General features: G+C 56.3%; 1 protein-coding gene across 1 annotated transcript; it reads right to left on the reverse strand.

Annotated features, from left to right (window-relative positions):
• Nucleotides 1–10,205: 10,205 nt before the first annotated feature.
• On the reverse strand, nucleotides 10,206–13,311 carry IRX3 (iroquois homeobox 3). The gene is made up of 4 exons (XM_090260632.1): nucleotides 12,404–13,311; nucleotides 11,120–12,236; nucleotides 10,874–10,940; nucleotides 10,206–10,388 (listed from the first exon to the last, which is right to left on the reverse strand). The coding sequence occupies exons 1-4, from the start codon at nucleotides 12,668–12,670 to the stop codon at nucleotides 10,334–10,336; spliced, it is 1,506 nt and encodes a 501-aa protein (XP_090116758.1). The 5' UTR covers nucleotides 12,671–13,311; the 3' UTR covers nucleotides 10,206–10,333.
• Nucleotides 13,312–13,596: the final 285 nt, after the last annotated feature.

The following is a 13,596-nucleotide window of genomic DNA, read 5'->3' on the forward strand; positions in this document are numbered from 1 at the left end:
ATCAGGGAGAGCCTATGACAGGGCATCCAGCCCCAGCCCCCCCGCCTGACTCATAAATGGTTGCAACTGCATCTTAGGATTTGGGTGGTCATGAGAACCTGGGGTGCTCAGGGATGGCAGGGAGAGGACACAGCACCACGAAAAACAGGGGCCACTGCCTTCAAACTGTCCTCTCAGGCTGCCCTTTGTACAGGCAAACCCAGTGACACTTAATAATTTTATTTGAAGTTATTATATTTAAAAATTATTAAAATATTTTAAACAAAATTATAATATTTAATAATTCTTACTTTACAAAATATTTACAACTGCTTTTTTTTTTTAGCAATCTAAAATGTATTTTTAGGAACAGCCTGCTTTTATTGCTGAATTCCAAAGCAGCAATGCATTCAGTGAATACTGTTTTTTATATACTGCATTTTGGGGTAACTTGTTATGGAGCAACAGATAACCAATACAGTGTCTTCGTGTTGACTCCTGCCAGTCTGGGTCATTGCTTTGCATGCTTTGATCTGATTTTTTTTTTTTTTTTGGCAAAAAGCTCTTTGTCGAAGAATGCCAACTATGACCCACTGAGCGTTTACACGGTGTCAGGTGGTGTACGGAAGGGTCTGAGTGCATTACTGCTCCAGTGAGAAGTCTCCAGAGCAGCCCCGTGGCGCCTGCGCTGTTGTTACATTCGGAGCGTTTGGTGCCTTGGAGCGCAGGCTGTGGAGCCAGACTGTCTGCGTCCGCTCCTGTGCCCACCACTCCCCAAGGGAACGGCCTTGGCTGAGCTCTCTCTCAGAGCCTCAGTTTCCTTGGCTTTTAAATGGAGAGAAGAGCAGTACCTACCTCACAGGGCCTTGTGAAGACTGAGCGAGTGCATGTATGTGCTCAGCATCTACTATCTGCTTCATAAGTGCTGGTCAGGGTACTTTACAGCAGAAGGCGTGAAGCTCCGAACAGCTAAGCTAACGTGGGGGGCTGTGGAGCTGAAATACGGACTCTGGGCAAACCGGTCTCCCGGGAGCACTGCTGTCTATTATAAATACGACGTAAGCTGTATTTATGTCATTTAAAAATGCCTAGTAACTGTCTTTTTAAAGGGGAATTGTAAAAGTACAGATGAAATTAATTTTAATAACACATTTTATTTAACCCGATAGATCCAAAATGCTATCATTTCAACATGCACCAAACATAAAATTATTGCAATACTTCACATTCTTTTTCCTTTTAACGTGTTGAGTCTTTGAATTCCAGAGTGTTTTGGGCTTACGACATCTCTTAATTAGGACCAGCCACATTTCAAGTGCTCAGTAGCACAGACCCAGAGCTTCTGCTCCCCCTCCTTTGTGTCCCCAGACACACGCATGCGTGTTTGTGGCTGTGCCCACATCCTCCACCCATCCACCCCAAACTAGGGGAGGCCCCTCTTCCTTATGCATGCTTATAGCATCTTGTTCTTGTTCTTCATAGTCCCACATTATTATTATCGCTATTACTATTACTAAATTATGTGTTTCCAATAGACAGAAAAATCCAGAAGGGCAGGGACTTGGTTCAAATGTGTCTCCTTGAGTGAATATGTTGAATGAATGAATGAATGAAAACAAGTGAATAAGATACTCCTTCCTTGTCCTACTTCTAGAGCTTCTGCTACCTATTTTGTGTCCATTCGGAATGGCTGGCCCTCCCTTCCTCTCTCTGTCTTTCCTTTCTTTTCCTTTCTCCGTCCCTCCTTCCTTCTCTTCGTGAGATGTACCTGAGTCCAAGGGGATCACCCATGAGGTATGCTGTAGAAAATCAGGTATCAATTATTATGTTTCTAATTACGTATTTCCCCATGCTCTGAAATATCTGGGAGGGCATGAGGGCAGAGGCTGTGTCTGTGAGAAATCCAGTGTTACAGCCGATCTTGAACATGTTTAAAGGTGGAGGAAGGGGCAAAATGTGTCTTCAGCCTGGCAAAATCAGCCTTAGGTTGGCACTTGGCACCTTCTCCCTTGACCTCTCTCATCCCTTCCTTTCCTACCACTGCCCCTCCCTTCTTCCAGCATCCTCCATGCTGCAGAGCCCACGGGGTCCACATCTCCAAGACTGTTTCTTCATTCTGGAAGCACCTCCTGCTTTACTGAGCAGTGTCTAGACCAAGGCTTCTCATACTTTAAGATGCACACACGCCACCCAGAGAATCCTGGGGAAAAGCTGATTTTGACTCAGTGGATGTAGGAGGGGCCTGAGGGTCTGCATTTCTGACAAGCTGCTGGACGATGCTGGCCCAGGGACCACAGGTTGAGTAGCAGAGATCTAGAAGTGTGACAGAGCCTTTCTTCTGCTGAGATGGTCTCTTACAGCCAAACGCTGGTGGGTAACTGTCCTGAGAGCACCTTTCTGGCAGGACTGAGGATCCTCATCCTGTCCTTTCCTTCAGTTTATTAAAAAATAAATCGGCTCATCTACCGATGGGCACTTGGGTTGCTGCCAAGTCTTGGCTGTTGTAAATAACGTTGCAATGCTACATTTACACAATAGAATACTACTTGGCCATAAAAAAAGAAGGAAATCTTACTTTTCACAACAAACAGCAGGGATGGCCCTGGAGAGCGTTATGCTAAGTGAAATAAGCCAGTCAGAGAAAGACAAATACTGTACGATCTCATTTACATGTGGGATCTAATGAGCAAAATAAATTAACAAACAAAATAGGAACAGACTCACAGAGATGGAGAGCAGACAGCTGTCAGAGGGGAGAGGGTCAGGGAGGCTGAGTGCAAAGAGCAAAACAGAAGAAAAAACTCATAGACACAGACAACAGCGTGGCGATGACCAGAGGGAAGGGGGGTGGGGTGGTGGGAGAGGGTCAAGGGGGATAAATGGTGATGGAAGGAGACTTGACCTTGGATGGTAAACACACACCATACACCGTACAGATGATGTAACATAGAATTATAGCCCTGAAGCCTATATAATCTTGTGAACCAATGTCACCCCAGTAAATTCAATACAAATAAGTGAGAAGGTAACAGATTCAGGGCGCTCCCGCTGACGCAGCTGCTCACATGCCCTGCATCCCACTGTCCCGCACAGTGAGAGCTGGGGTGCGGGGCCTACAGACGGCCGTGGCCCTGTGCACGGCAAGGTCAGGCCCGTGTGCATTAGGAAGGTGGGGGGGTGGGAACAAAGGGGAGTCACAGCTGCAGAGCACTCCGCTCCAAGCCCCGATGCGTGCGTGCGTGGCAGACCTAGTACGGGCGAACGCTGCTGGAATGTTCTGGAGTCTGGAAGGCCTGGGTCAGAATGCTGGCTCTTCCCTGTGCTGGCCGTGTGGAGCAAGTGGCTGAGGCAGGGCTTCCCTGTCTGTAAAGTGGGGACAATGATGCCTATTGCCTAGAGGTGTTGTTATAATTAATAAAAGTAATATTTGTAATTTTAGGTAATTATTATGCACCAAGCACATCATCATGCATGATGCATTGTTCTGAGCATGAACTAACTGCTTTAGTTCTCTCAGCATTCAACGAGAGAGGCAAAATGTGAATTATTCTTCCTGTTTTATGAGGGAGCAAAGCTCAAGGACATGCAGTCGGTAGCCCAAGGTCAATGGAGCTAGAATCTGAACTAAGGCAATCTGATTGCAGGGCCCACCCTCTGGGCCGCCACATCTAAGGCCTACGGTCTAGCATAGATGGGTGCTTCAGGAATATCTGTGGACATCCAGTGAATGAATGAGTGAATGAATGAATGAATGAAGTATTCTCAATTCCACTGTGAGGTCCAGAAAAGGTTCACTCTCTCTCAGTCTTCCTTCCTCCTTCCTTCTCTCTCTCTCTGCATTTTAGTTACTTCAAAACAAAAGGGCTTTCTGAAGAGTTCACACATGTACTTGGTGCAGAAGGAGCAAAGGGATAGAGTCCAAAAAATATTCCTTCTGTCCTTAACCCTCAGCTCTTCAGGCCCTTCCCTGCGACAACCACTCTTGCCAGCTTCTTGTACAAACAAACATGTATATTCCCCTGTTAATTCAGACGGTAGCGTGCCACATGGAATGTTCCGCCTGGGCCGATTCTGCTGCACGTAGGTTGTTCCATGTTACCAGAAGAGTTTCTTACCACTCTCCGCCACCCCCGCACGCCTTTAAGCCTTAATTTCTTTATCTGTGCCTTCACTAAACATTAAATAAACTGCATGGGAAGTGCTGAGCGTGGGGCCTTTCGAACAGTAAGCACTCACTTTATTTTATTTAGTTTTAAACCACCTACAGGAAGTGAGCACTGCCATGGCCCCAACTCAGGACAGGCCGCTGAAGCCAACAGCCGCCTCCTGAAGGTGACGAGGCTTCCTGTTGGTGTTTGGGCGCAGATCATGAGCCACTCACCCCAAAGGCAGGAAGGGAGGAAGTCAGGAGCAAACAAAAAATATGGACAAAGGAAACTTCAAAGCCTCAAAAAATAGAAAGTGAAGCCCCACACACTAAACAAGCCAGCTCCTCCCTCGCAGGCCTCCCTGGCCCCAAAGTGGACACCATCTGGCTTCAGACACTTTTCCTCAACACCCAGCATCGAGTCAAGGCCAGTGGGGCAGGAGGAGGGAAATGAGTGGGGTTCGTTCACCCGGAGCTTTCGGATTCCCTGCGACAGTGAAAAGCCATGTGCAAAGCCCCGAAAGTACAGCCCTGTTGAGTCTGGGCCCCTGAGTGCTGAGGCGCGAGGCAGGAGGAGCAGAGGGCCCTCGTCCCGCTACATTTGGGAAGCCCCAGGCAGCAGGGCCAGTCTATCAGCCGACACGGTGACCCGCCACGCTGCCCTGGGCCTCACCCGCTCTGGGCTGCAGGCTGGTAAGGGGGGCTGGCACCCACAGTCTAGGCACGAGGTGTCTGTCTCTTGCTATCATTAATCCACTTCTCCCCTCCTGGCCATCAAAATCCCATTAAAAATATATAACATTAAAAGAAGAGTAACATCATTTTAATCTACACACATTTTTATCACCGTTTAAAAGATTTTTTCAAATTACCCTTGGAAACTCCCTCTATCTAATAATTATCAGAAAAAAAGAGAGAGGAAAGGGAAAGGGAGAGAGGCGGGGGAGGCAAAAAAAAAAAAAAAAAGCTCACAGGAGGCAGGGAAGCTCTGCTTTGTCAGGGAGAAGAAAATAAAGAGAAATCAGCCCGGCTTCAAAGGGCGCATTTCCATAATTGCCCTGTAACTTCGGCAAAATAAATCTGCGCGGCGGAGAAAAGCGCAATCTCTCAGATGAGTGCACTCCAAAGGCCCCGGAGGGCCGTGGGCCCACTTGTTAGCGGCCTGAGCAGTGAGCGGATGCAGGGCTCGCCACCCCGCACAAAAGCTGCGAAGTCCCAGCCTTCCAGTCCCAGACGCCGCTGGTCACAGAGTAAGACCTTAACCTGCCTTTGTCCCCCTCTGTGCCCCGACACCCCCCCCAGCCACACGGACACACACACAGACACAGGCACGCACACAGACACAGGTATACAAACACACACACACACACACACACATAGACACATGTGCACACACAGACACACATAAAGACACACAGGCATACATGTACACAGACATGCAGGTACGCAGAGAGACGCACACAGACACACACAGATGCACACACTCCAGGGTATCGTAAGCAGGCAAACGAATAGACACATTTGGGCGCGCGGAGGGGCTGGCAGCAGGTTAGAGGTGGCAATAATTAGGATGCAGAAGCACAGGAGTTAAGCTTTCCGCTGGGAGAACCTCCCTGCAACTTGCTCCTGTTAGAACATCCAGAGGGAAAGGCCCCAGCTTTCCTGACATATGTCCGCTTTGGGGCCCACTCTGTCCCTCTGGCCTGGGGTGGTCCCACCTCCAGCCCTCAGCTGGCGGCACCAGGCTGAGCTGAAACCCACTGTCCTTTCCCCAGGCCCGCAAGGCCTCCTGCTCACACTCTCAGCCCTGCTTCCCCCTTCAGGGCCAAGAGCTTTTAAAGAACAGCAAGGCTGCACTTAGCACCCCGCTTTCGTGTTTCTCTGCACAGAGCTGCGGTTTCTGGGAGAGGAGGCCCGATTTTCTGGTGGTGGTGGCGGCCCCAGACACCTCCCGCTGCCCTCCATGTGGTGCTTTCCCAGCCCTGGCCCTGTTGACGTGTGGACGGGGGAATCCGTTGTGTGCAGGGCTGATCAGTGCCTTGTAGGGCCTTTATCCATGTTAGATGGCAGGAACGCGCCTGGCCAGTCATGACAATTGAAACTGTCCCCAGACATTGCCCTACCGTGGGCAGTGGGGGAGCGCCCGGTTTGGCAGTACTCTTAGGACCTCTACCAGGTCTCTCCCTCCAAGTACTCACCTGCGCCCCCCCCCCCCCCCAGGAAGAGAGGCCTGCTGGGCTTTTCTATCCAGACCATCAGGATGGCCCTTGGAGGATCTGGAGTGTTCTGACAGGAACAGTGACTGCATCAGAGCTACATTGGTCAGTCACACGATAGATGGACGTTTTTAATGTGGTCATCTTGGCTGGCTGGCTCAGGAGGCGGTATGGGGAGAAGTCCCCATCACCTCCCCCCAATGATCTCTAGGCCCACACTTTTTCATTTATGCCTGATCCTAGACAAGGGTGAATATGTAGGAAAATGTGGGTACATTCATCGCACCCAATCCTCTCCATGTTGCAGATGGGGAAAGTGGGGCCCGGAGAAAGGATGAGACTTGCCCCCTCTTGGGTCGGAGGTACCTCTAACCACGGACACGATTTTACACACCTGCAGCTAACTGCCCACTTTTATTTGATGGAGGCAGAGGGTACATGCAACCAGGAATTACAAGGTGCAGAGGACATTTCTAGAAGGCTACAAATAATTAGGCCCAAAGCAAGTTCCTGACAGAATCTCCCAACAAACCAGTGAAGACATCTGACACCCTATCCCTCTCTCTAACCTTCCAGAACTCAGGCCTGACTGTGCACCTGGCCATCACCATCCCAGCAGGGGAGGCCCTGTCCTCTCCTGCTTCTCACCTGGGGCAGATGAGTGGCTGGAACACCCTTTCCTCCCCCACAGCCTCTCCTGCTCTAGCCTGTCCATGCTGCCTGCAGGCGGGGCCCCACCTTCTCCTCCCTGGATTCAGCTGAAAATAAATTCCATTGCAAACCAGGAGTGGGCCAGTCCCAGAGGTGGGCCAGGTGCATTCCCTGGCTGGCCATGCACCCCTACCTCCGGCCCCATGCGCACAACAACGGAGGTGGCCAAGCACCCACACTCTCCTCTGACCTAATGGGTTATCCCCACACACCTTGGAGGGCTTCGCATAACCAGCATGGACAGCAGGAACCCCTTCCAGGCAGAGTGATTGACACATTTTATTTCTAATTGAAGCTTAATCAGGACAAGGATGAGAGTCCCATATCTTCTCTGTCTCTTTCTCTCTGGCTTCCCTTTTTTCCTCCTCCTCTCTGCCCTAGCTTCCTTTCTCCTCCTTAAATTCTGGGGCCAATCAATGGTAGAGGCAGCTTCTAGGACCCCAAGAGGAGGGAGATAAGGGGAGGACTCAGGGAGCAGGTTCTGGGGGACGGGGGAGCAGCCAGCTTGTTTCCTGGTGAAAGGAAGGTGCAGCAAGGCAGAGCTGTCTCCTCCCTTTCTTGGCTGAAAAGTGCGTGCGGGGCTTTTTCCTTTTGTCTGTGCCATCTTCTTGTTGGGGTCTGCCGGCAGGCAGGTGAAGGGCCCATGTGCAAACACGGGAGCTGCTCTTGGATGCACCCCACTCTCCTCTGGCACCCCCACACACTGCTCTTTCACTGGGTCGGGTGGCTCTCCTCCAAGAGCCATTATCCCTGGAACAGGTTGGGCTGAAGAGCGAATCCAACCCCGGGCTTTCAGGGGGAGAGCAGGGAAGGGCCCGCCGACCTCTGCAAGCCCTGCCTGGCCTCTCCACACCCACCGCCTCTGCACAGACCTTTTCTCCGGGGTGGTGGGCCCTCGGTGTGGAGAGGCAGCCTGGCTTTGCTGTCACCCCCTCTCCCTGCCTGTGTAGTTTCCTTTGCCTACGTTGGGCTGGGTTTTGAGAGGCCTCTATGCAGACACCTCACTTTTATGGCTGATGAGAGGGGGCGGGGCAGAATGCTGCCAGGAGGGGGAGGGGCGGGGTCAGGGATTCTGGAACATAGTTGCAAGAATAAGGCAATTTACCCTTACCCAGCACAGGCCAGCACCCCGCATGTTTTGTCAAACACCCTTATAAGCAGGTAGGCTTCTGTTCGCATTGCACAGCCCAGGAACTAGGGCGCAGAGGAGTTAATGATCTGCTCAGAGTTCCACCGGAAGTGAGGTGGGGTCCGTGTCACCGCCAAGCCAGGAGGCAGGAGCCAAGGGGCTCTCAGGGGTGCTGCCCATGCAGAGCTGCTCCTGCTGACACGGGCCTCTGCCCGGGTTCCCAGGCCTGGCCTGCGAGGCTCAGGGCCCTGCCCGTTGAAGCTGGCTCCATGTCTGGGGGACCCTGTTCCCCAAGGCCAGAGTGGAACCACAGTCTTTGCCTGTGATCAGGGAAGGACCGGACCGGAGCTCCAGAAAAAAGAAAGTTCAGGAAGAGTGGGGAGGTCTTCCACTGCTGAGCAGGGAACTCCAGCTTCTGAGCTTCTTTGCCTGGCGCCCTGGTGTCCCTGTCTCTGCTTCACCAGCTCTCTGTGACCCCGAAGGGCCGTACATTGACCCTCCTTCCCACTTGTCCCTGGGGCACCGCCACACCCCGACTGCCCCAGCCGGAGTGGGGGCCTCATGGAGGGCGCTGGCCGCTGCGCAGGTAGCATCGGACCAGGCCTTGCTGGATTCCTTCTGCTCCGCGCGCCTCAAAGGCATACAGTGTGACGCTATTCCGTTGCTTCCGGGGTGCAAGCTCTTCCCAAAGCGCCCCGGAGACCCGCGAGCTTGTCACACGCCCCACTCTGCGGGCAAACACCTGGCAGCTGGCCGCCTTATACGAACTGAAAATGGGGAGGGAGATCCAAAAAAGGTACCCCTACTGTGCACCCCAGTGCGTCTCTTCCCGAATTCCTTACAACTTCAAGGCAAAGTTGAAGGCTGGAGAACTGAAAGAGAAAAAGAGGGCGCGGAGGGGGCGCGACAGCCGGCGCAGCCGGAGAGGCCGTGTGGGCCCGCGCTGAGCGGCCCTTCTGTCCTGTAGAGGGAGCTCCAGTCCCAAATTTCTGGGCTCCCTTTCCCGGGCCGCCGGCCGCGGGCCCCCGGCCTGCCTGCAGCCCGAACCCGGCCTGAGTCTGTGCCGCCGCCCGAACCTCCTGCGCCCAGACCTCCTCCGAAGGCTGCCCTTCCAGGGCACCTCGGCAAAAACCACTGGGGTGCCGAGACGCACAGATGCCGCCGGGACCCGGGGCCCCCAACTCTCAATTCGGCCTGGGTTCAGTAGCCGAGAGGGCAAGGATGCGCACCCCTAGGCTCCCCGCTCCTCCATATCCCCCTATTGACCTCCACGGCACACTCTTGCTTCAATAAGGAGTCTGAGGGTGCTGTGTGTTCGGGAGGGGCCTTAGAACTGAGCTTGCATGGCCCCTTATATAAGACTGACCTAACCTCAACTGTGCCTAGAAACGGGGTACAGGAAGGGTGAGAACCTCCCAACCTAACCTCTCTGCGCCCATATCATCAGAGGACACCCCAAGACCCCGTGGCTGCGTCCATGGACCGGCCGGCTGGGCCCCCTTTCGCGCCGAGATTCCTTGCAGACAGCCCCCCCCCCCCCCCCCCCCCGTTGCCCACCTGTCTCCGCTGCCCTTTCTCTCCGGAGCCCCAGGTACTTCTCCAGCGGTGCCCCCAGCCCCACCACTTCCGCGCTCCGCCTCTGTTCTCCTCCGATCACAAGGTCAGACTTGTCGCTCCTTTCCTGCTGATTCCAGCGACTCTTCAAACATGGGCGGCGGGGATGGAGGGAAAAATAACAGAACAAAAAAACAGCAAACAGATCCCTCTGGGGGCAACAAGCGAGTTGTAGTCAAAGTGGCAACAGCTCATTTATTTAGCCAAAAATAGATACTTTCTTGTACAATTTGGTTCACACATATGTACATTTTTTCTGTATATACAAACAAGTCAGACACGCTATTCTCACTGAAACTCCACCCCCCAAAATCACCCTCACAAACCGATTTCACAAACTCAGCTAATGTGGGGTACAGGAGCGACTTGGGGAGGACCGAGGGGGACTTGTTTCATTTCTTTTTATTTCTTTTTTGTTTCACTTTTTAGGTATTCATACACAGACATGCTTACAAGTCATAACTATACAGAGATTTTTTTTTACAATTATTACAATGATTTAAAATTGTTTTTTTGTTTTTGTTTTTTAAAAAAGAACTAGGATGAGGAGAGAGCCGACAAGACCAGCGCCGCGTCCAGGTGGTTCTGGGCCCTGGAAGAGAGAGGCAGTGGTAGCAAAGGACAGGAGAGTTAGGAACACCCGCGCTGCTGCCTGGGGCCGGGAGACCCAACCTGGGGCTGAGGCTGGGGGGCAGGGAGGCATCACAGTGCAAAATGGTGTCAGCGACAGATGCTGGGCTTCCGGTTTAACTGTAAGAGCGGAGGGAGGCTCAGCACCCGAGGTCAGGGCCTGGAAGAAGGAGGTGGGCTCCCGGGCCTGATGACCGGGCCTGCGGCGGCAGAGCCCCAGAGCAGCAGCCCCTGAACCGCGCCCTAGCGCTTCGATTGGGACAGGGCCGTCCAACTGTCTCTGGGCCCTCGGAGACAAGGGAGGAGTGTGCTCCGTCCCCTTTTAATAGCAGGTCCCAGCTGCGTTCTGGGGATGGGGGTGTGGGCTGGGGGCAAAAAGCCCGTTTGTTCCCATTCTTGACCTCCCCCGCCTGCCGGTCCCACCACCCCCACCTCCGAGTCTCTTACCGCCTGGCCACGGGCTGGAAAGCTGTCTTGAGTAACTTTTTCTCCACTTCCAAGGCACTACAACGATCTAAGGGAAGCGAGGGAGAAAAAGGACGGCCTTTAGAGCACTTTGTTCCGGCACCCGGGGCCGAGGGAGGCAGGCGCTGGGCGGTAAAGGCCGTGAGCCCCTGGGGCCCTGCTCCTCTTCTCCGGCCCGGGAGCGGTCCCCAGCGCCCACCCCCTCCCTCCTTCGCGCTCAGCAGTCACCTGTTCCGCCCTCGGGCTCCGCCGGCCGAACGAAGGCGGCCGCCGCGGCAGCAGCCGCAGCCGGGTGACCCGCGGCTCCGGGAAGTCCCAACAGGTGTGGAGGGGCCGAGCCGAGCAGGGAGAGTGGGTGCGGGCGTGGGCCGGGCTGCGGGCCCGGGAACGGCCGGTTGGTCCAAGCGGGGAACTTGCCCAGCGGCGTCGAGACGAGTCTGTGTGCCGCGGCCGGGGAGAGCTGCAGGGCTGGGGGCGCGACGGCTGCCCCGGGGGGAGAGCCCCCCGCGCCCGGAGGCGAGCGACGCGGGTTGTCGGGGCTGGTGGCCGTCTCGGCCAGGGACCAGATCTTGGGCTTCTGCAGGGCGGAGGCGGGCGCCGGAGCGGGAGCACAGGGATCCAGGCCCGCGGGGGGCGAGGGTGGGGATGGCGGGGCCGCGGCCGTCGGCGGGTGCACTGGGGCCAGACTCAGGGCCGGCGGCGGACGCTCCTCCAAGCCCTCGGAGCTGTCGTCCGAGTCGCTGTTCTTGGAGTCTGAGATGGGGACCAGGCCGAGGTCGTCGTCCCGGTGCGCCGCCCCGGCCAGGGCCAGCTCCGACCCCGGGGCCGAGCCGTCTACGTTCTCCAAATCGATCTCCTCGTCCTCCTCTTCCTCCGCCAGGCCCTCGCCCCCCGCGTCCTCCTCCTCCCCGCCGAGCTCCTCCTCCTCCAGCTCCAGCTCGCGTTTGCCGTCTTCGTCGTCGTCATCCTCGTCCTCCTCCTCGCGCTCGCTCCCGTAAGCGTTGCCCTCCTCGTCGGTGCGGCTGCGGGGCGCCCACGTCATCTTGTTCTCCTTCTTGAGGCGCCGGCGCGCGTTGGCGAACCAGGTGGACACCTGGGTGAGGGTCATCTTGGTGATGATGGCCAGCATGATCTTCTCGCCCTTGGTGGGGTAGGGGTTCTTGCGGTGCTCGTTGAGCCAGGCCTTGAGCGTGCTGGTGCTCTCCCGGGTGGCGTTCTTGGGACGGGACGGGTCTCCGAACTGGTACTGACCGTAGGGGTAGAAGGCGGGGTGCGGGTGCGGAAACGCGGCTGCCGCGGCCGGGTGCTGCACCCCCGGGCTGTCTTTCAGCTCATACTGCGCGCCCTGTGCTCACACGGGGAAAGAAGGAACACGCACGGAGGGAACATGGATGAGCCCTGGCCGTGGTGGCCTCCACCCTCCCCGCCGAGGCCCCGCTAATCTACTCCCGCACGCTCACCTCGTCCGGCGCCCCAGCTCCAACCCCCGACCCCCGGCTCCTCGGGGCTTACCAGCTGCGGGAAGATGGGCAGCTCGGCTGCGTAGGGCAGGAAGGCGCCGTAGCCTTGGGCGGCGGCCGCTGCCGCCGCCGCCGCCGCGTAGGGCGCCCCGTACACAGACGAGAGCACGTTGGACAGGGACCCCGAGGCGGCCAGCTCCGAGGCTCCGGCTCCCGGGCCGCCCCGGGCCCCGGCGCTGCCGCCACCAGCAGCGGCCCCCGGGCGCTCGGTTGGGTAGAGCGGGCGGATGTACTGGTATCCGAGCTGGGGGAAGGACATGGTGGCCCGCGGGGCACGGACGGAGAGGGGGCCCGGCGCCCGGGGCCGCCCTACTCAGCGCCGCCCGCGGGCTCCGGCGCGCATCGGGGGCTGGGCCGGGCTGGGGCCGCGCTGCGCTGCGCTCCGCGTTCACCTATTGATCTGCTCCGCGGCGGCGGCGAGGAGCCAGGTCAGGTCCGAACAGATTGGCGAAGATTCCCCGGGCTCCGGGCTCTGATTGACATTTCTACGGGCCCGCAAGCCCCTCCTCTCCGCGCCGCTCCCTCCTCTCGGCGGCCAGAACTGCCTCTGCCGGCGCCTGGCTCCTCACTGCCCGCCTCTCCCCGAGCAGTGTCGCGCCACGCTTCCTTCGCCCTCCTCTAGTTCTCGCTCCCCCTCCTCGCCCTTCCTCTCCCCTCCCCTCTCCACGCTCGTCTTCCCCCTCAGGATCTCTTCTGCTCCTTCGGGCTCGCTGCGCCTTCTGGGCGCTAGGAAACTCTCCTCTTTCCCTTTCTCGCACGATTTCTTTTCCTCCCCTTTCTGTTCCCTTTGCTCTTTCTTCTCTCTCTCTCTCTCCCTCTCTCCTCACATAATCCTGTCCCAACCCAACCCGGGCCTCCGCGTCCTGGACCGTGGCAGCCGAAAGTTGTGAATACTTAGGGTGCTGTGCGGGGTGGGGGTGGGGGGAGAGGTGTCGTGTCTGTTTGTCCCTCCCCGCCCTCGCTCCCTCCCTCGCCCTTCCCCAAATCTCAGATCTGACGTCGCGCCCTCTTATTCGACTTTTCCTCGCGTCTCCTGCCCCAGTCGCCAATCGCTGGGGAGCCCAGCCGGCGAGGCCGCCCACCCCGGTGGATACTGTGCTCCGGGCCGGGCGGGGCCGGAGCGGGACCCGAGCGCTCGCGGTCCCTTCCCGCCCCCCCTGGTCTGCAGAGAGGCTGGGGCAGAAG

The sequence above is a fragment of the Furipterus horrens genome, unplaced genomic scaffold (genome assembly GCF_987537825.1).
Source record: "Furipterus horrens unplaced genomic scaffold, mFurHor1.1.pri manual_scaffold_13, whole genome shotgun sequence".
Lineage (NCBI taxonomy): Eukaryota > Metazoa > Chordata > Mammalia > Chiroptera > Furipteridae > Furipterus > Furipterus horrens.